At 27.8% G+C, this 23,132-nt stretch overlaps 1 protein-coding gene across 1 annotated transcript; it reads left to right on the top strand.

The window, feature by feature from the left end:
- The first annotated feature begins 5,490 nt into the window (after nt 1–5,490).
- Nucleotides 5,491–16,187, top strand: LOC100214034 (monoacylglycerol lipase abhd6-B). The gene is made up of 6 exons (XM_065806156.1): nt 5,491–5,581; nt 7,860–8,133; nt 13,862–13,967; nt 14,209–14,409; nt 15,111–15,208; nt 15,916–16,187. The coding sequence occupies exons 1-6, from the start codon at nt 5,496–5,498 to the stop codon at nt 16,069–16,071; spliced, it is 921 nt and encodes a 306-aa protein (XP_065662228.1). The 5' UTR covers nt 5,491–5,495; the 3' UTR covers nt 16,072–16,187.
- The last annotated feature ends 6,945 nt before the right edge of the window (nt 16,188–23,132 follow it).

Below are 23,132 nucleotides of genomic sequence, written 5' to 3' on the forward strand. Positions count from 1 at the left end.
TTTTTAATTTACATTAACGATCTTCCAGATATTCTCACATCTAAGGTGGCATTGTTTGCTGATGATACTACCATTTATTCTTGTCGTGATAAGAAACCAACACCCTCTGATTGCTTGGAGGGGGCATTTGAACTTGAAAAGGATCTCACTTCTGCTACAGCATGGGGCTCACAGTGGCTGGTGAACTTTAATTCAGATAAAACTCAATTTTTTTCAGCCAATCGTTATCGCAATAATTTAGATCTTCCTATATTTATGAACGGTGATGTACTCGATGAGTCACCTACTCTTCATCTTCTAGGATTAACTCTTACTTGCAATCTTTCTTGGAAACCATATATCAAATCAGTTGCAAAATTAGCATCTGCTAAGGTTGCATCTCTTTATCGAGCTCGCCACTTTCTTATTCTGGATTCTATTCTCTATCTCTATAAATCTCAAATCCGGCCTTGTATGGAATACTGTTGCCATATCTGGGGCGGATCTTCTAATGATGCCCTTTCTCTTTTAGACAAGGTGCAAAAACGCATTGTAAACATAGTTGGACCTGCTCTTGCAGCCAACCTTCAACCATTATCACATCGTCGTAATGTTGCTTCTCTTTCTCTTTTCTACAAATACTATAATGGGCACTGCTCTAAAGAGCTAGCGTCTCTTGTGCCATCTACTAAAATTCATTCTCGTGTTACTCGTCATTCAATTAAGTGTCATCCTTTTTCTGTGACTGTTCCTAAGTGCTCCAAAAACGCTTATTCGTCTAGTTTTTTTCCTCGAATATCAGCTCTTTGGAATTCGCTTCCTTCATCTTGCTTTCCTGATTCGTATAATTTGCAATCTTTTAAATCGTCCGTCAATTGTTATCTTGCTCTACAATCTTCATCTTTTCTCTTACAGTAACTTCCAACTTTAATTAGTGGCTGCTTGCAGCTTTGTTGGAAGCGAAGATGTTTAAAAAAAAAAAAAAAAAACTTATCAAAAAAGTATTTAAAAACTCCAACGAATTTAAAATAGCTTATCTCGAATCGTTTTCCATTCTCCTATTCATTTAAATTCAGAAATATTGCTGAAATCTTTTCATTGGTTACCAATAAATCAAAGAATAATGTATAAGATATCAGTTATCACATATAAAATTTTATTATCTAAATCTCCTGCATATTTATTTGAACTCCTAGTAGTCCGAACTTACTAGATCATTAGACAGTTGTCAACTTACACGTCGTCAACAAAAAACTTCTCTGGGCTCAAATTCTTTTTGTGTGACTGCACCTCAAATCTGGAATGGTTTATCTAAGAACATACGAAACTCAACCTCTTTAGAAACATTTAAAAAAAGACGAAAATATAAACTTTTTATAAACGCTTTTTCAAACTCATAGCCAACTTGTTTTAGTGCTTCTGAATTACTTCATCACTATTGTGATTGTTGTAAATAGTGGCACTTTAATCTCTAATTATTATTATTATATAAATTTAATAATATATCATAAGTTGACTATATTCAAAGACTGAATATTTGTGCAATTGTTATAAGCAAAAGGTCTTTGCACACCACGAATTATGCCAATTATATTTCAAGGGTTGTTTATTGTAAACACTTATATTTTTCTAATTTAAAAAAAGGTTGATAAGTTTTGAAGCTTTAATACAATATAATAAGTTGTGACACTTCTGTTCTCAACAAGAATAATTTTTTAAACCTCATTTAAATTAAAAATAATAATAAGTTGTGACACTTCTGTTCTCAACAAGAATAATTTTTTAAACCTCATTTAAATTAAAAATAATAATAAGTTGTGACACTTCTGTTCTCAACAAGAATAATTTTTTAAACCTCATTTAAATTAAAAATAATAATAAGTTGTGACACTTCTGTTCTCAACAAGAATAATTTTTTAAACCTCATTTAAATTAAAAATAATAATAAGTTGTGACACTTCTGTTCTCAACAAGAATAATTTTTTAAACCTCATTTAAATTAAAAATAATAATAAGTTGTGACACTTCTGTTCTCAACAAGAATAATTTTTTAAACCTCATTTAAATTAAAAATAATAATAAGTTGTGACACTTCTGTTCTCAACAAGAATAATTTTTTAAACCTCATTTAAATTAAAAATAATAATAAGTTGTGACACTTCTGTTCTCAACAAGAATAATTTTTTAAACCTCATTTAAATTAAAAATAATAATAAGTTGTGACACTTCTGTTCTCAACAAGAATAATTTTTTAAACCTCATTTAAATTAAAAATAATAATAAGTTGTGACACTTCTGTTCTCAACAAGAATAATTTTTTAAACCTCATTTAAATTAAAAATAATAATAAGTTGTGACACTTCTGTTCTCAACAAGAATAATTTTTTAAACCTTATTTAAATTAAAATAATAATAAGTTGTGACACTTCTGTTCTCAACAAGAATAATTTTTTAAACCTCATTTAAATTAAAATAATAATAAGTTGTGACACTTCTGTTTTCAACAAGAATAATTTTTTAAACCTCATTTAAATTAAAAATAATAATAAGTTGTGACACTTCTGTTCTCAACAAGAATAATTTTTTAAACCTTATTTAAATTAAAATAATAATAAGTTGTGACACTTCTGTTCTCAACAAGAATAATTTTTTAAACCTCATTTAAATTAAAATAATAATAAGTTGTGACACTTCTGTTTTCAACAAGAATAATTTTTTAAACCTCATTTAAATTAAAAATAATAATAAGTTGTGACACTTCTGTTCTCAACAAGAATAATTTTTTAAACCTTATTTAAATTAAAATAATAATAAGTTGTGACACTTCTGTTCTCAACAAGAATAATTTTTTAAACCTCATTTAAATTAAAATAATAATAAGTTGTGACACTTCTGTTCTCAACAAGAATAATTTTTTAAACCTCATTTAAATTAAAATAATAATAAGTTGTGACACTTCTGTTTTCAACAAGAATAATTTTTTAAACCTCATTTAAATTAAAAATAATAATAAGTTGTGACACTTCTGTTCTCAACAAGAATAATTTTTTAAACCTTATTTAAATTAAAATAATAATAAGTTGTGACACTTCTGTTCTCAACAAGAATAATTTTTTAAACCTCATTTAAATTAAAATAATAATAAGTTGTGACACTTCTGTTCTCAACAAGAATAATTTTTTAAACCTCATTTAAATTAAAATAATAATAAGTTGTGACACTTCTGTTTTCAACAAGAATAATTTTTTAAACCTCATTTAAATTAAAAATAATAATAAGTTGTGACACTTCTGTTCTCAACAAGAATAATTTTTTAAACCTTATTTAAATTAAAATAATAATAAGTTGTGACACTTCTGTTCTCAACAAGAATAATTTTTTAAACCTCATTTAAATTAAAATAATAATAAGTTGTGACACTTCTGTTTTCAACAAGAATAATTTTTTAAACCTCATTTAAATTAAAATAATAATAAGTTGTGACACTTCTGTTTTCAACAAGAATAATTTTTTAAACCTCATTTAAATTAAAATAATAATAAGTTGTGACACTTCTGTTTTCAACAAGAATAATTTTTTAAACCTTATTTAAATTAAAAATAATAAGTAGTTTCTTAACCTCTTATTCTTTACCTAAGAATTGGATTAAATGTAGAAATAAACACAGACCAATAATGACAGTGCAGCTTTAGCTTATTCATCTAATTAAATTTGTCCAAAAACTACCCTTAAAAAAACATAGAACTTCAAAAACATACATCTACAATATTTTTGTAAAAAAATCAAAGAACAATGTAACCCAACCAATCCACAAATATATCAAATAGCAAGAGAAAATATTAACTTTAGGACTAAAACAGTCAGTGCATACATTAGTTTAAAAATAATTTTATAAAAAGAACATTACTTCTTATAAGAGATCATAAGCATATTATTATCTACTAGATAATAATGTATATTAAAAACTAACCTTGATATGTCTCTTTTAAATATATTGTGTTGACATATTTGCCCTGGCTTTTAGTTTATGACTCAAAATTTAAACATCAATTCTTAAGGTTTAAATATTTTATCATTTCTAAAAGTTTCAAGTGTAAACAGCCTAACTCACCATATCTAATCAAAATAAAAGCGCATTAATAATTTTCATTTTTTTAACTTTATGAATAATTTTTATTAGAACAAAAAACAATCTTTAGCTTGAAATGTAATGTATAAATATCAAAAAAGAAATTAAAATGAAATAATATCAATAAGAAATTATGCAAGTCTATTTTTTATCAAATAACTTGTATTGCAAAAAAAATTCTTAACTATATATAGAATAAGTTTTTTTATTTATTTAATTTAATAAACTCTAACTGTAACTATAACTCTCAGCTAGAATACCAAATATATAAATAACTCTAAACTATAACTAACTATAATAAAAAATATAAACAATTTAAAAAAGATAAAACCCAAACGCCAAATAATCTATAATATAACATTGAAATAATAACAAAATCACAAAAAATGATCACAATAATAACGTTGTTGTTGTTGAATTATCACGGTACTCGATTGCCCGGTTTTCGCTTTTAAACTTTTCGCTTTTAACCTTCTTTCGCTTTTAAACTTCTCGCTCTGACGTCCCACTACCGTGTTACCACCCCATTCGTAATGGTAGAGTATGTGAAATGTTTTAAAAACATAAGCATTAAAAAAAAACCTTTAATAAAATCGTTTAAATTATTTCTTTTCATTCGAGTTTAATTAACAATGTAAAAATTTTTTATGTCGAAATTTAGCAAAAATAAAAAATAAACGACATAATTTTCGTATAAAAGTCATCTTATAAACAGTTTGGCAGTTAATTTATGCAAACGATTTATATAGAATTCAAATATAAAAGTTCGAAAAAAGAAAAGTGATTAAGATAGAACTTTACATTAATGTCCTTTATGTTGTTTGAACGATTTTGAGCATAACAAGTTTTTAGCATTTTGTTATCAATTCTTAAAATCTCTTGGTTCTTTTATAACCTCTTCTTCACGTCAAACAATCTTTCTTTATTCTTTTCTAACACTTCTTAATGCTTTAATAACCACTTCACGTGATACAATCGACTGCATGTGCGACTGTTTTCGTTTGGCGTTAGAGCGACATAATCAATGTGCATTTATTCTGCATGTATACATATTTATACATATTCTTTTATACATAGACCTTTAACAAATTCCAGTACAGGTAGTTAATAAGTATTAATTACCAATATTGGTTATGAATGACATTTTAGTAATCAGTATGACCTTTTAGTAAGATAGTAATCCTGTTTTAAAAGTGGTAATCCATCTTGCTTTTTCATAAATATTACTTTTAAGTATCTTTTTGTCTGTATTGTAGTATGGGATTCTTGTGACTATAAATTTTATATTATTATTGTTATTTATATTATATATATATATATATATATATATATATATATATATATATATATATATATATATATATATATATATATCCATAGAAAAAATATGTATTATTATGTGTTAGCTGTATTAGTTTTGCTGCTGTCATCATTATGGATGTTCCCAATAGCTGTGTTTCAATTTCTATTGAGGTAATTTGTTATATCATTTGTCTACTTTTATCTTATTTTATATCTGATATAAAATACTATTTAATAGTCGATATAGCATCGATTTTTTATTTATTAAAGTTTTTTTGTTTGTTTTTTTTTGCAAAAAAAAAAATCACAAGAAAATTTATTTTATTGTGTTGATATTTTTGATTTTAAGTGAAAAAAAAAGTCAGCTATTATATTTTGACAACTAAGACTTTTAAACTTTTTTTTTAAAGCTTGAACTTGAACAGTATCAGTATTAAACTATTTTGTAAAAAGCTTAAAACTTTTTCTAACTTTTTTATGTTTTTTGTTACTGAAAAAAATGCAAAATAAAGAGGCATAAGATAAGCACAAAATTGTTTATTCAGAGCTGTTTACTTTTTTGCGACATTTATGTTCAAAAAAAAACATTTTAATTTTTTGATTTAAAAAAGTTAATTTATCAAAGGTATCATCTTGCAATAAGTTTCCAACTCTTTCCAACTTGATTAAACTTGACTATTAGCAATGCTTGCAAAACTAACTCTATCTTGGTATTTTAGGGATAGGGTTAGCTTATAGGCCGCAGTAACAAATTTTAGAAGGTCAATTTTGTGTTTCATTTTCCATTGTCTTTTTATGGTGCACATTGTTGAAAAGAAGTTTTTGTTCCAACTTTTCAAATTTTACAATTTGATTTTTGCAACTCATGAGAAAAATCAAAAAATCCTTAAGTTTCTAGATGTGCTAATGTCCATAAAAGTTTTTTTAATTTTAAAATGAACGGTTTTTATTTTTTATTTTAAAATTATTAAAATTTTAACTTAATCATTTTCAAATCTAAATAAACAGTGGCTGTTTGGGCCCTGTTTGTTTATATTTGTTTAAGTTTTACAGAAAAACTGATGGTTCCTAAATGGCAAAGTAATATTTTGTTTATATTTTTAGAGTGGCTGGACAAACACATCAGAAATAGACCAAATAAGATGATACATTGTTTCCAAAAAGTTTAACAATATTAAAATTAATAGTTTTTACTTATATCTCAGCTTTTTTTGGAGACCAAAATGACCATAAACACATTTTTATTTTTAAATTTTAAAAGTTCAAACTTTTATGATGAAAAATTTTGAACCTGAGCACTGAAATTTTTGCATAATGTTCAAATGTTGGAAAATGTTCAAACTCGAACATGCTTAAACTAGCAGCCCTACTGAGAACTTTATCATAATTACACTAATCTTTTTACATATTATGAGAAAACTGAAAAAATTGTGCATGAAGATTATATTGGGAATAGAATTCAAATATAGCAAATTTTGTTTGACTCTTTAAATAATGTTTTTAAAAACTTTCTACCACTCGGTGTAGTTAAGGCAGTTTACAAATTCTTTTATTTGAAATTAGCATGATTTTATCAGCGCATTATGTCCAAAGAAGAGCTTTAGATGTTATAATTTTTTTTTGTTTTTGGTTTTTTTGATATTTAAAAAAAAACTTTCTTTTTTTATATATATTTTTCAAAACCTTTTTACTGCCAGTAATAGTAAATCTAAAGAACACCATTTTGGAGTCTTTGGATCCATTCCGCTTATCAGTGTAACATGAAACTATATATAGTTATACATATTTGACATATAACTATATATAGTTGTCAAAACACATTATTTCTATCATTTTTCACACAAAAAAAATTAGAATTCCGACCAAGATAGAGCTTATAATTAGGAAAAATTGCCAATAAACGATCAGAACAGATCATATTGTTAAACTATAATGTTCATTTCACCTAAAAAATGCATTTAAATTCTTATTAAAGTTTGTACAAAAAGTGCTGGTGATTTTAAGAAGATTTTTTATTAAAAAAAACGAAACTTTGGTCTGGCTTTTTTTTGCTATAAACATTTATATTTTATGATACCACAAAATTTATCATTTTAATTTTTTTTTGTCCTTTCATAATTCACAGACCTGATCATTTAACGGAAATATGTTGTAGTCAACAAAATATCATACAGACGCTATAATATTTAAAATTGCCTTAACTACACCAAGCAGTCCTATGGTTTCTTAACCATATATACGTTACCATATATAGGTTTTTTCATAGGGTAAGAAATATAATTTAAACTCAAAAACAAAAATATTTTTAATTTTTTTGCAGTTTCAAACTTTTTAAAAAAACATATAAGTGTTCAATCACTTAAATCAATAAAAGTTTTTTTGCTTAAATCTAATAATTATCATGTTATTTTTTAAATTATTTAAATTATGTTGTATTATCTTTTCTTAGGTTGCTTGTATTTTTTTCACCATTTAAACAAAAATCAATCAAACTAGAAGATGGTAAACACTGTGCTTATGTTGAAAAAGGGGGTAAAAAGAGTAGTAAGGTAACAGTATTGCTACTTCATGGATTTACAGCATCATATGTTGCGTATTTGGAATTGGGAAAAATGTTTCCAAAATCATATCATGTTATAGCAGTTGATTGGCTTAATCATGGTAATTCTACTCAAGTAAAGCAACTAGTTACAGTTGAAGATGTTGTAAACTTTATTCATATGGTATTATAAGGGTATTCTTATATTGTTGATTTTAAATTTTTTTTATATTTCAAATTTAAAATTATTCAAGATGGTCTTATATTATACAAAATAGTTGACATCATCAAATCGGATAAAGTAATCTACTTCAAAAAGGAGTGGGTTTAATTCAAAAAAAGAGATCAACATATGTAGAGCTGAAGATGTTATAAGTGCAGAAATGAAATCAATTAAATACCAAAAACATACTGATATAGTAAAGAAATGCAAAATGCCAAAACAAAGAAATATGCCAATTGGACTAACAAAAATGGTGAAAGTTTTCAAAAAATATGTTAATAATAACAGTTTGGGTTGAATCTCATTAACAAAAATTTATACTGAAGCTAGTAATGATGTTATATCAGTAAGACTCTATGACTAACAAACACTACATTATGATTTCACCCCCTTCCCCTCCAAAAAAAACAACCTTTTAATAGGGCCCCAAGTTCCTAAAATATTTTCCATTAGGTATTACTTAAAAACAGCCAAGCCCCTAAATTCACACTCCACACACACATTTCTTTGGGGGTGTTGGGGAGCCTAGCCATGGCTCTGGTGGTAATAATATTGCACTGCACTTAACAACAAAGATGATACTATAAAAAAGTTTTTTTTTAGTTTTATGGTTGAAAAAAAAGAGGCAAACTTATTCTTACCTTTTAAACTTCCCAATACTTGCAAGTTATCAAACTGCTAATTGATGTAAAAGCCAAAGACAATAACACAAAAGAATCTAATACCATGGTGATATGTGCCATCACCAAAAATACAAGTCTGCTCTAAAAAAAGTAAAACAGATTGAAGAAAAACAAAACAAAAAAAGAGTTAAAAGAAGAAATACTTATGTATGCATCTGAAATACTTATGTATGTAACTGATGCTATTGTATCTGAAATCATTTAATGGGTTTAGGCTGATTGGACCTAAACATGACATTGAATTAAAGACTAAAATCTTGTTATTCATCCTCCAAGAAAACTTCCTGTCACATTAAGATTAGAAGTTTACACACTTTACTTTTTTTGTATACATACAACACTGAAGATGTTTCTAAAAAAAAAAATCAGTCAAGGTTTTGATGAACTTGGTTTTATGAAAACTGATATTAATGATATTCTGTAACACAAAAGATGTCATGACGAAAGATAATGGTATATTCTGGAAAATTAATGATATATTATTCTGGAACACAAAAGATGTATATTATAACGAAAGTTATATTAATGATAAAATATTCTGGAACATAAAAGATGTAAATCATGGTGACAGTTATATAATTGATATACTGTACTGGAACACTAAAGATGTAAATTATAACTAAAGTTATATTAGTGATATACTATTCTGGAACATTAAACGCATCATGATGAGCGTTTTATGCTTTGGTAGAGATAATGGAAATGACAATAAATGTTAAAAAATTATGATTTTGATTTTGATTTTGAAAAAAAATTATGAATTATGAATATCATCTCTTTATTCCACTAGTTGCGTTCTACCTGATATAGCTGCGAAACAGGTTGATCCATTGCTTGACATTCGTATCACTACAGCTTCTGTATCTAAAGTGATTTCCTACTCAGACTCTTCTACAGCTTGTGGCCCAGACAACATCCTGTTATAGTCTTGCAGAAGTGTTCTCCTGAGCTGTCATCTATACTTTCAAAACTATTCAATAAGTACTTATCAGAGTCTTGTTTTCCTGCCTGCTGGAAAGCAGCATCTGTTATCCCTAGTTTCAAAAATTCTGGAGAGCGATCTGACTCGTCTAACTACCGTCCCATTAGTATTCTTCCTATCATAAGCAAGTTTTTTGAATCTTTAATTAACAAACACTTAATCTCTCACAATAAATCTAATAACTTTCTGACCATCAATATGGATTTCGATCTTCTCATTCTAAAGCTGATTTGCTAACAGTAATAACCAATAGATTTTATCGTGCATTAGATAAAGATGGAGAGGTTAAGGCCATCCCTCTTGACATTTCTAAAGCTTTTGATAAAGTTTGGCATGCTGGTCTTCTCCATAAGCTTTCTCCTTACAATGTATCTGGTAACATCTTTAAGATTATTGAATCCTTCCTTTCCAATTGTAGTATAAAAGTTGTCCTCGATGGACAGCACTCTTCTTCATATTCTGTAACTTCAGGGGTTCCTCAAGGTTTAATCCTTGGTCCTATACTCTTTTTAGTTTACATTAACGTTCTTCCAGATATTCTTACATCTAATTTGGCATTGTTCGCTGATATACCATTTATTTTTGTCATGATAAGAAGCCAATACTCTCTGATTGCTTGGAGGGGGCATTTGAGTTTGAAAAGGTTCTCACTTCTGCCGCAGCATGGGGCTCACAGTGGCTGGTGAACTTTAATTCAGATAAAACTCAATTTTTTTCAGCCAATTGTTATCGCAATAATTTAGATCTTCCTATATTTATGAATGGTGATGTACTCGATGAGTTATTTACCCTTTTTCTAAGGGTTAACTCTTACTTCCGATCTTTCTTGGAAACTATATATCAAATCTGTTGCAAAAATGGCATCTGCTAAGGTTGCATCTCTTTATCGAGCTCGATACTTACTTACTCTGGATTCTATTCTCTATCTCTATAAATCTCCAATCCGGCCTTGTATGGAATACTGTTGCCATGTCTAAGGCGAATCTTCCAAAGATGCCCTATCTCAAAAACGCATTGTAAACATAGTTGGACCTGCTCTTGCAGCCAACCTCCAACCATTATCACATTGTCGTAATGTTGCTTCTCTTTCTCTTTTCTACAAACACTATAATGGGCACTGCTCTAAAGAGCTAGCGTCTTTTGTGCCATCTACTAAAATTCATTCTGTGTTACTCATCATTCAATTAAGTCTCGTACTTTTTCTGTGACTGTTCCTAAGTGCTGCAAAAACTCTTATTTGTCTAGTTTTTTCCTCAAACATCAGTTGTTTGGAATTCACTTCCTTCATCTTGCTTTCCTGATTCAAATAATATCCAATCCTTTAAGTCGTCTGTCAATTGTTATCTTGTTCTACAATCTTCATCTTTTCTCTTCCAGTAACTTCCAACTTTAATTAGTGGTTGCTTGCAGCCTTGTTGGGAGCGAAGATGTTTAAAAAAAAAGTTTATATTTAGGGTACAAGTTGTAAATAAGCAAAATACAAATAAATAAACAAAAAATTTAGGCAATCAACAAAATGCCAAAATCTGAAAATAGAAACGGAGCACCAAGATTTATGGTTATAGTAAACAACATTGGTAATTTCTGAGAATATTTATTACAAATAGCAGAACCATTTGGAAATTTTATAAATAGAAAATACACAATGGAAATGGGGGGAAAAAAACATGATAAAAAATTATGAAAATTAAAAAAACTATTATGTTCTAAACATGTCTTCTTTTTTAAAAAAAAAGTCAAAAAATGTTAAAAAACCTGTAGTGATACAGGTAGATGCATGCAAATGTTGGATGTTGGAGCAGTATTACTTTAAAGAAAAAAAACCAGTTACAATTGCATCAAGCTGTGTCAATAACAACAGCTCAGTTAAACTCATTGAAAAATTTCTAGCTGTATTTTTTGGATGTGAACATTTTCATTAATATATTTATGGGAAGAAAGTATTCACCGTTAGAAAGTATTAGGAAACAAACAGTACTCTACATTCTTCAAAGAAGACTGAGACTGCTTAAATAGGGTATCGATTCAATTGATAAAGCTGGTAAATAAAACTGGCAACACAATGTTACTGACAAATATGTTGTTTAGAATTAACACCAATAAAACAGAAGAAAATCCTGAAGATGAAATGTTTATTCATGTACATAGGGTTTACACCAACTGTTTAGCCTCTCTATAAAATCTCTATAAAAAAAATACTCTCAAAGATATAAAACAATTTGTTATGCGGAAATTCTATACGTTGTAAATACAAAATTTAAGCTTTAAAGTGTGTAAATTTTTTCAAAGAGCTTTGCAAAAAAAGTGTAATATTCCTCTAGACAGAGTTGTATATTATGTGTTAGATAACGACGATAAAGTGATTTAGATATGATAAAGATAGCAATGATAAAGTGATTTAAAATGTTGGTGGTAAAGACAAAATTGTAAAGTGTGCTCAATAAAAAATAAGTAAAAGATTTTTTCCTACTGTGATGCACCTCAGTGCAACATTGCCTTCTACTGCAGCAAAAAACTGTTTTGCAATTTGGCATAGCTCAGGTTTTCATAAAAATAGTTTGATGAAAAAAATTTGCAATTGTTTTTAGATTAGTTGATTATAAGGAAATCAAATCTTATAATACATAAAATCTTATTTTGTTTCTATATCAACCTGATTATAATAATTTTGATTAAAATTAAATAATTCTTTATGTTTTGAAATGAGCACAGTGTTTTTCAATTCAAAACATAAAGAATTAATATTTATTTCAGTTTACAACAACACAAAGAACACTAAAACAAAGTTTAATCAAATAAATAAAAAAAATGAATTAAAAAAAGTTGAACTTCTTTTTTAAACATTAGGGAATTTTTTTTGATTTCATAACTATATGCATAGTGTGTATGACTTCTGAATATGCACAGTGTGTATGACCTCTGAATATATAAAGAAATAGTTAAAAACTTGCTTTGTAAACATTACATGCTTCTAAAAGGAAAAGAATGTAAATGTATTGTTATCTCTATACCTATTTGATATAAAAAATTAGTCGAAACTTCTTACTCACCCTATCTCAACTAAGAGTATTCTGTTTTATTTAAAAAAGTATTAAGTTATCATTAATATTTTTCAACAACACTTAAATAACTTTGATTTTATTATTTACTTAATACTTTTAGTTTTGATTTTCTGTACCAAAGGATAAAAAAAATATTCTAATAAACATTATTCATATCAGTACAAATTTTATGATGAGAATGTCAACAAAGATTGTAGCAAACTACTTCTTAGCAGAATGTGCTTCAGAACAAATGTTTATAAACATATCTGATCCTGAGAATCAAAAAAACTACTTAAGAAATAGAAGGGAAAGGGTCAAATATTTCAATTTAAAATCCTTAAGAAGGCTCAAATTTCAGAAATTTTAATTAAAAGAATCGAAAAGTTTAACATTTCTTTCTCGAAATGAAATGAAACCTTGAAATGTTGTTAACTATAAAGAACAACTTTTAAACATATGAAATATTTTTCATATGTTTATAATTTATGTTATAATTTTGTTAAATTATGATTTTGTTATTGATACTTTTAGTTGCAACCCGCTTAGACATTGCCCTTGCGATGAGTAATATTTTTTTATACATATATCCAAGGGGTTGAAAAATCAACCAATGAAAATCACTTTTCCCAATTGACATTACTAATGCTACATAATGTATATTTTTATCCAATTTGTCAGCCAAATAAGGAAAATAAAAGAATTTATTTTGATAAAAATAAGTTAAGTTATATTCAAAAAGCCAAAAAAATCTTTAGAAAACATTGCCCTTGTATGCATTTGAGAATAAAAATAGGAGAGACCTTTTTTTTTATTTAAATGCATATTTATTATCATTTTTTATATTTTTAAATTTTAAATCTTTGCTCTTCTTACTTTTTTATAAACTTTTTCATAAATTTTTTATTGATTTTTATTTAGTTAATTTGTTGTTGTTGTTGTTTTTTTCTTTTCTGTTATTTTTTCTAATTACTTTTTAATAGTTTGTCAAAGAAACTGGTCTTTTGGGTAGAAAACTTCATATTGTTGGTCATTCAACAGGTGGATTTGTTGCTGTGCATTATGCTATAAAACATCCTCAAGAATGCGGTATATCTTTTATCTGTCTTTAATGTTTAGACTCTAAGAATTAATTTAGAACCAGGTTGAAAATCTTCTTATTTAAGTGGAAATCATGAGGATTTTTTTTAAAACAAATGATCAAAATGGATAATTAGCCTGACAATATACAAACAACATAAATGTACCAGCACCCTAACAATAAATTATTACCCTGACAGTAAAGCGAAATGCGTTGTGAAGTTTTATTATTTATTTTTTTTATGTGTAGCCTCTATCTCATTGTTGTCTCCATTGGGTGTTTTAACAAATGTAGTTCTTGAGCTAAACAGTTTTTGTTCACCCAAGAATAATAAAGAGTTTGAGGAACTATTGTCTATTGTCTATAATGGCAAACCAAAAATGTTACCACCAATTTTGATGAATGCTGCAAGACTTCATCGATGTTCAATGGCAGAATCTCATGCCCAAGGTAAAATTTATAAAATTAAAATATAAAAATTGTTGCATCAACTATATTAAAAAGTTTTAGAAATATAATGATTATTGGCTTTATTGATTTTATAATGGTTAATTTAGAAACATAAGATTATTTATAAATAATATATTTAAAATATTAGAAAAAATTGTACCATAATTAATATTACTGTAATACTGGCTTTTCCATGCACAATTGCATAGGCACACCTCTTCACACACCATTATATTACCACAGCATCCAGTAAATTGTAAACCGCATGATACTACTTTTTATAAACAAAAATTTCAAAATATGCTGCTAATTCTACAATTATACAATTACAATTTTTTTAATTGCCTATTGTAACTTTAACCTTTTAAGTAGGAACTGTATATGAGGCATTTTAATTTGGATAATGTGATTCTTTTCTTTTATTTCATTTTCAATTTAAAATTATTTATTTTATAAAAATTAAAGTTTATTAATAATACTTAGTTTTAATTTTTAATATATAATCTGTGTTATTTTTTGACTTGTGATAACAAATTATTGTTTAAAAATTTTTCTTTGAAAAGTATTAAAATATTGTGTGTACATGATTTTTTTTATATAAAGCAATATATATGATATTAACTATTTTATCAATATATTTTTTTTCCTGGTAAAAGCTTTTTATTAGGCATTTTTATTATAATTAATATTTTTTAATTTAGTGTACAACGGTTTTATCAAAGATGCAAAGTTTTCAACAGATGACATGAAGAAAATATCAAACATACCATCAATTTTAATTTGGGGAGATGATGATAGGGTTTGCTTTATTTATATATTTTAATATTATGGTAATTTATCTTTTTTCTTATTTTGAGTTTTGAATTTCCATTAAAAGTTTTTTATGTTTTAATTATTTCTTATAGCATCATATGCTTTTTATTAGCATTAGTTGGAGGAATGGTTTATTATTAGTTTTAAAACTTTTTAAAATTACAATAGAATTGGGTTTCAAGAGATTTTTTTTTTTGTGAATATTTGCTGAGAAGTTTAATCAGTGTAACTTAAATGGATATGCATGTCATATGCAATTGCTACTCAAATATAAATATTAGTCCATACCTTGTGATAATGCGTTAGACGTAGTGCATTTCACACACGGAAAAGCAACTTTGAACATAAATAGCCTATCCTTTGAATAGGATATTTATGTTAAGCTAAATACTTTTTTGTTTGGTAATATTTAAATAACTCTAAATATATTTTTAAACGGTATTTTAATAAAATTTGTAATTTAAATTGAAGTTCAAACTTTATATAGTTATAATATTTGAACGCTGAGAGATTAATCTATGAAATTTTAATTCTATCGATGAATATAAATTCAGTTAAAAATGTTAAAAAAAAATATTTTATCAACTTGTTGCTCTCTTGTTTCGGGCAGTTCTGGCCAAATTTTTAGATCTTTTTTGTTCCCAGGCTTAAGTCAATTATTTAAATATAGTTCTGTATTTGGATTATTTTTAGTTGCTTCCTTCAGATGTCGGTGTAAAATTTTTCAAAGAACACTCTCAACAAACCGAAATTCATGTTTTGAAAGGCAGTGGACACATGTTTATTGAAACGGATGTTAAGAAAGTGCTTGATTTATTGAATTGTTGGTTTGAAAAGAATTCTGTGTAAAATTTTGTGTAAATTTTGGAAACCTGTTTTTAATTTTTTTAGTATAAATGAATTTCATTTTTTTTTTTTTTATTGTAGGAATTTTTTCATTAAATTGTAAAAATTGTAGGTGTCAACTGTTTTTTTTTAATATGTTCATAGCTAATAAACAAAAACTTATTAGAGGAAAGTGGGGAGAAGTGGGACAGTTTGAAATTTCTAATTAGGAGCGGTGCCTAAATACTGTTAATTAATGTAAATAATTAAATTTCTTCCCCTCTATTTAGCAGAAAATAATTTGTTTTCCTGTGTGCGCTAGAAGCCCTAATTTTAAAATGTACCTTAAAAAAGTGTTTACATTGGGGTGAAGTGGGACAGAAAAAAGAAATATGCGCCGCTTCTTCCCGTCGCCATTTGATTATTTCGATTGGTGAAAGCTCTTGAACATTTTTATGTCGATTAGATAATTTTAAGATTTTATCAGTTTCTATTTAATAACTTGTGTTAAAATGTTGCTTTAAATTTATTTGTCCCACTTTTACTCACACTTGTCCCACTTTACCCCAATGGCGCGATTTCTTTAAAAGCAAATATTTATATACTTAGTTATTATTGGCTGCAAACCTAAGGGGAATAAATCGGTGCTTAAAAAAAGGTTTATTTGTTAAAACTTGTTTGGTTCAGTTTATACATCAAATAAAAAATATATTTCAATTGTCCTAAAAAAAAATTACGTGTCCCACTTCTCCCCACTCTCCCCTATAGGAATCGCGAAATCTATTTTGTGAACTTAGATACTCTCTTTTTAAATCTAAAAGTTTGTTAAACAATTAAACAACAAGAAGAAATTGAATTCTGTTAACTTTTGAATTTGAAAAAGAATTTGAAGAATTAAAATAAAAAGGAAAGTTAATGTGAAACTTTTTTTATCTTTTGCTTGCTTATTGCAGAACTTAAATATTCCGCTGACGTCATTTAGGATTTTACGGAATTTTACATCAAGCGTCGGTGTTTGTTTGATTTACGCAATGCTTCATCATGCAGGCCGTACCGACGGGGGTGTTTAAATCCCTCCAAATTCAAAATATTTTGTCGGTAACTTGATAGATTTTAGAAGTTGTCGTTGTAAAATAAAATTTGGTTTAAAAAAGAACGGTTATCGGTATTATTCGATTTTGGACAGTTACACCCCCTTTCCCTACGTCTTTGTCTTTGGTACAGCCATGCCATAATGGAGTATTGCTTTTTATCTGTTTGATCGTTTGCTGTTGAATTTAGGTAGTTGAATACATTTTTTATAAAATATTTTGTCTGATTTTTTATTGTTTTAGTATTTTAAAGTTTAATATAAATATAATAAATTTTTTTATTGTAAATCATTAAAGTTATATAAATAACAATTATATCTAGGGGCGTTGTAGGGCAGAGACTAAGGAGGCTTCATAACACTATTTTGGGTAGCCTACATTTTTTAATTGTTTGTTTTGTTGTTTTTTAGTGAAAAAAAGTAAAACCATTATTAAATGGAAGTATTCTCTGAGTGATTCCTTTTTGACCCTAATTAAATTTATTTATTAATTATTAAATCAATATTTCTCCAATTTAAAAAAACTATCAATGTGTGTCCTGAGAGTTGCAAATTAATATTAAATTATTAATTTTAAAAATTAAAAACAAATAGCAAAATTTATATGAATAGAAATCTGAGATAGTAAAATCAGATAAAGAAAGAGTGCGAAGCTGACTAGCTTCGCACTCTTTCTTTATCTATTAGGCTGGCGTATATGTATTTATAGTACATTGTTTCCGGTTTAGGATGTTGAATGCTGGATCTTCTTGACTCAATGCATGGGTTACGCTTGCGTTTCAGTTTTTATGACTAAGCAACTCATTCTATTATCTCCTAATAAGGGTACAGCTCTAAAACTCAGTTTTATGGTTCTGAGGCCGGCTGGTAATCAGGTTTCTTAAACTCTGTAATAGCTTTCAGACAGGCTGATTCTATTAACAGCTGTAAAGTATCAGAGTATTAACAGTCCAATGTTGTGCATGGATGATGTCGTTCGTACTTTTGATGTACATTGTCAAGGCCACATTTAGAGCCCTTTGTTATGGCTTAGGTTTTATTAATAGTAAAGAAGCAATTGCTTGGATTATTAAATAGTGTACTGAGTACTATCTGTGCTTTGAGTCAAGTTCTTTAACAAACTAAAAAATGACTAAAATACGAAAAACTATAAAACTCCAAAAACCAATGTCACCAAGTTCACTAAATCTATCATTCACTAATATTCGTGGACTTCGAAATAACTTTTCTTCTGCTGAGTCTTATCTCCTACAAAGTTAACCAAACCTACTTATTCTTTATGAAACTAATTTGAGTTCAGCTATCTCATCTTGTGATCTAGCAGTTGGTAGTTATCTTCCTTAAATTTGTAAAGACTCCAAAAGTCACATGTTTGACCTGGGCATTTACATTCGTAAGAATTCAGAATCTAGGTTTGAATCCGCAAACTATTCTTTTATGTGCTTTCGTTTAGCATCACTTCACTCTATCGCCATTCTCTTTGTTCTATATCGCTCTTCTTCGTCGCAAGACTGTACTCTTTTGTTGTTATAACTGATCAAATTGACTAAACCCTTTCTCTTTATCCTTCAACCAATATTGTCGTTGTAGGTGACTTAAATGCTAATCGCACTAAATGTCTTGGCTCTTGTGTCAGTGACTCTGCAGGCTTTAAGGTCTACAACTTTTGCCTTTCTCAATCTCTAACACAAATAATCAACTTTCTAACTTTCTTTCTAGACAATCCGAATTATTTACCTTCTCTACTCAACTTATATCTTGTTTCTGATCCTAGTCAGTACTCAGTTTCTCCACATTCTCCTTTAGGTAATTTTTTTTGCATTTGTGAGTTCGTTTTTACAATATAAGGAGAGTAGACAAATTAATACAATATATAGAGAAAGCAAACACTACTAACATTGAATCATAACATTATTGTCAAATTTTGATAATATGGGAGAGTAAGAGATTTTTTGGCTTAATTTTGAAAAGATACAAGGAATAGGTTGATCGAAATTAAAATTAGGCAAAACAATTTTAATCCAAAAATCGGGTGCACAATAATTAATGCCAAATTGGTTAAAATTTGTTCAACAAATGGACTTATATAGAAGGTTGGTATATCTTAGAGAGTATTTATTGGTAGGTTTCATGGTAAATAGATCATTAAAAACGGCAGGATAAAAATTATTATTACATATATATACAACGCATGAAATATTAAAAGTGTTAAGTTCGTTAATATTAAGGTGCTTCTGATCACGGTTTGATATCTCTAAAACTATTATCTTATTCATCTTCATTATCAGAATCCCCGTATCATTACATTTCTTAAAACTACCTTAAAGCTGACTAGGACTCTTTCCGTGATTTTCTTCGTGATGGCTCATGGCTAGAAATTTTTCGTCTTCCTGCTGACAAATGTGCTTCTTGCGTAAGTTCTTGGATTTAGGCCGGCATGAAATCTTTTATTCCCTCTCGACAATTCCGAGGCAAGCCTCGCTCTTCTCTTTGGTTTTTCTTTCATAATGCTGCTGCAATTTCCAATCGTGACAATTACTTTCATATCTATCACCAAGAAAATTCTTCAGAAAATAGACGTCTGTTTACTACTGCTAAAAACCATTGTAAAAATGGATTTATCTTACGCCAAAGCCTTCTATTCTCAGGTCAAAAAATTGCTTATTTCATTTTAAAAGTTAGGCTCTCGTAACCTCTGGAGAATCTTTAGCAGTTTCTATAAAAAGGAAAAATCTGTGTTACCCCCGCTCTTGTATGGTTCAAATTTTAATACCTCACCTAACAACAAAGCTGAATCGCGTGCTAAAAACTTTTCATCAATCTCAAATCTTGATTCCACTAATCACATCCAACTTATATAAAGCCGACAACTTATATAAATCCAACTTATATAAAGTTTATCCGTTGCTTGGCATTCGTATCACTCCAGCTTCTGTATTTAAAATGATTTCCTGCTTAAACTCTTCTACAGCTTGTGGTCCGGACAACATACCTGTTATAGTTTTGCAGAAGTGTTCTCCGGAGCTATCGTCTATATAATTTTAAAACTATTTAACAAGTGCGAATCAGAGTCTTTTTTTCCAGACTGCTGGAAAGCGGCACCTGTTATCCAATTTCAAAAATTCAAGGAACGATCTGACTAGTCTAACTACCGTCCCATTAGTCTTCTTCGTATCATAAGCAAGGTTTTAGAGTCTTTAATTAACAAACGCTTAATCTCTCATTTTAATCTCTGAATCTCTGAATTTAACAACTTCCTGAAAATCGATATGGATTTCAATCTTCTCGTTTTCCTTCTAATTTGTTAACCGTAATAACTGATAGGTTTTATTGTACATTAGATAAACATCAAGAGATTCTTCTTACGGTGTATCAGGTGACATCTTTAAAATATTTGAATCTTCCTTACTCATTGTAGTATAAAAGTTGTTTTCAATTAACAGCACTTTTCTTCATTTCCTGTTACTTCAGTCGTTCTTCAAGATTCTATCATTGGCCCTATACTTTTTTAAATTTACATTAACGATCTCCCAGAAATTCTTAAGTTGGCGTTGTTCCCTGATCATACTACCATTTATTCTTATCTTGATAAGAAGCCAACACTCTCTGATTGCCTGGACGGGGCCTTTTAATTGAAAAGGATCTCACTTCTGTTACAAAAGGAGGCTCTCAGTGGATGTTAAACTTTAACTTAGAAAAAACGCTATCTGCCTCAATTTGAGGGGGTAAAAAATTTATATGGTCATAAATTTTGAAATTTTGAAAAAAAATATATATTGAAAAAATATATTTTTTTAATATTTTTTTTTAGTTTCATAAATACTATGAAACTAAAAAATATATATTGAAAAAATATATTTTTTTAATATTTTTTTTTAGTTTCATAAATACTATGAAACTAAAAAATATATATTGAAAAAATATATTTTTTTAATATTTTTTTTTAGTTTCATAAATACTATGAAACTAAAAAATATATATTGAAAAAATATATTTTTTTAATATTTTTTTTTAGTTTCATAAATACTATGAAACTAAAAAATATATATTGAAAAAATAATATATATATATATATATATTATATATATATATATATATATATATATATATATATATATATATATATATATAAATGTATATGAGTCTAGTTGAGAATTGAGTACAAAAATTTTTTATCAATTTGTTGCCTCTCACGCTTGGGGTGGGGAAGAAATAAAGTTAAAGGGCTTTTTTGCTCCCAGCCTCCAATCCAGCGATCGCAATTTTTTGCAAAGCCTCATTATTTAACATAAGTATAGAAATAAAAATGTTTGGAATTTGCTTAATGTCTGGAAGTTAGCTATCACAAATACCAAAAAATCCTGGATCCGTCACTGGCTAAGATTGCATCTTTATTGTGTTTGCCACTTTCTTACTCCGAATTATATTCTTTATCTCTATAAATCTTAAATCCGTCTTTGTATGCAATACTGTTGTCATATCTTAAGCGGATCTTCCAATAATGTTCTTTTCTTATTTAGACAAGGTACAAAAACTCATTGTTAACAGAGTTGGATTGTCGCAAAACTATATCCAAATATCACTAAAAAGATGTTGCAATCATTTAAAAACTTTTAGTTAATTAAAAAGTGTAAAAGAGAATTAAAAAAATGCGTCATCAAGAGCATATAAAAAAGATGGGATAGAGTTCCAAAGGATTGAAGTGCAAAAAAAAATAGATAAGTTAAACATGAAGGAAAATATACTGTAGAATGACGCAACTTTGTTAAATGACGATTCAAGCAAGAATGAGTTTTCATTGATAGAGATAAAAGCTCCTTTGAGCAGCTACCATAATATTATTTTTAGAAAAGAAAAAAAAATGTAACCCTACGACAATGGAGAGAGGCTTAAGCGTGTCAGATAGAGCCTATTTAACTACGTTTACAATGTGTTTTTCAGTGGCGGATTTAGGATATGGTGTGTGGGGCTAGTTGGCACCCCAACGCCCCCTAAGCCGGTTAACTGGCGCTCCCTAAAGTTTCTCATTACAAAATTCTGCGTTTATTTTAAGCGGAAATAGAAAACTACGAACATGAAACCATCGTTTACATACCTGCTTTACAAATTTTCCCGCACTTATGGCAGAAATCAAAACGAAGACGTTTTACTACACTTTTTTCAGTATTAAAAAAACTAGAGAGAAAAAAATTGGCAGCCGATTTAAAAGTTTAACGGACGCATTTTTTTTGTACTGAGTAAGTTTATGGATTAATATTATTATTTAAGTATTTTTTCATATTAATTGTATAATTAGTTTCATAATAAATTGAACTTCTAACTTCATTTTAACTTTTTGTAACACTGAGTTCCGACAGTGCAAATTTGTGTTTTACGTTAATGCTTACATTTTACGTTAATGCTTACTTTATATCCAATTTTTTTATCTTTAGATAAACAAGTTGTTATGGATTTTTTTTTTTGTATTTAAAATATTTTTTTAAACGTATTAGTGGTTAGAATCTTGGTCCATCAGAAACCGAAAATTGATATAAAGTATGTTAATATAAATATTTTTTTATTTTTTCATGTTACGATCTTCGGTCTGATAAAAAAAACAGCCTTGACCTTTGCTTAAGACTGTTTAACAAAAAAGTCACTTAACGTTACACTTCATAACATTTAACAAGGAACCACATGACGCCTTTTCGACGATTTTCAATCAAACTTGCAAAAAGACGTCATGTGGTCAATAAAGCACTGCCTTAATAATATAAGGTGCATTTTTTTTTTTTTTTTTTATTTAACAATATTCTCTGGTAAAAGTGTCGTTGCTACATAATATATGAAGAACACGGAAACTCGAAGAGGATCATAAGATCCTGTCACCGAGAACCGTTTAACAATACAAAAATTATAAACCGATTATTTCAAAAAAATATAAAACAAAAAGTAAATACCGTTTAAGAAAACCTTCATACAAATAAAATAACCTCAATTATAAAACACCGTTTAA

The sequence above is a fragment of the Hydra vulgaris genome, chromosome 09, assembly GCF_038396675.1.
Source record: "Hydra vulgaris chromosome 09, alternate assembly HydraT2T_AEP".
NCBI lineage: Eukaryota > Metazoa > Cnidaria > Hydrozoa > Anthoathecata > Hydridae > Hydra > Hydra vulgaris.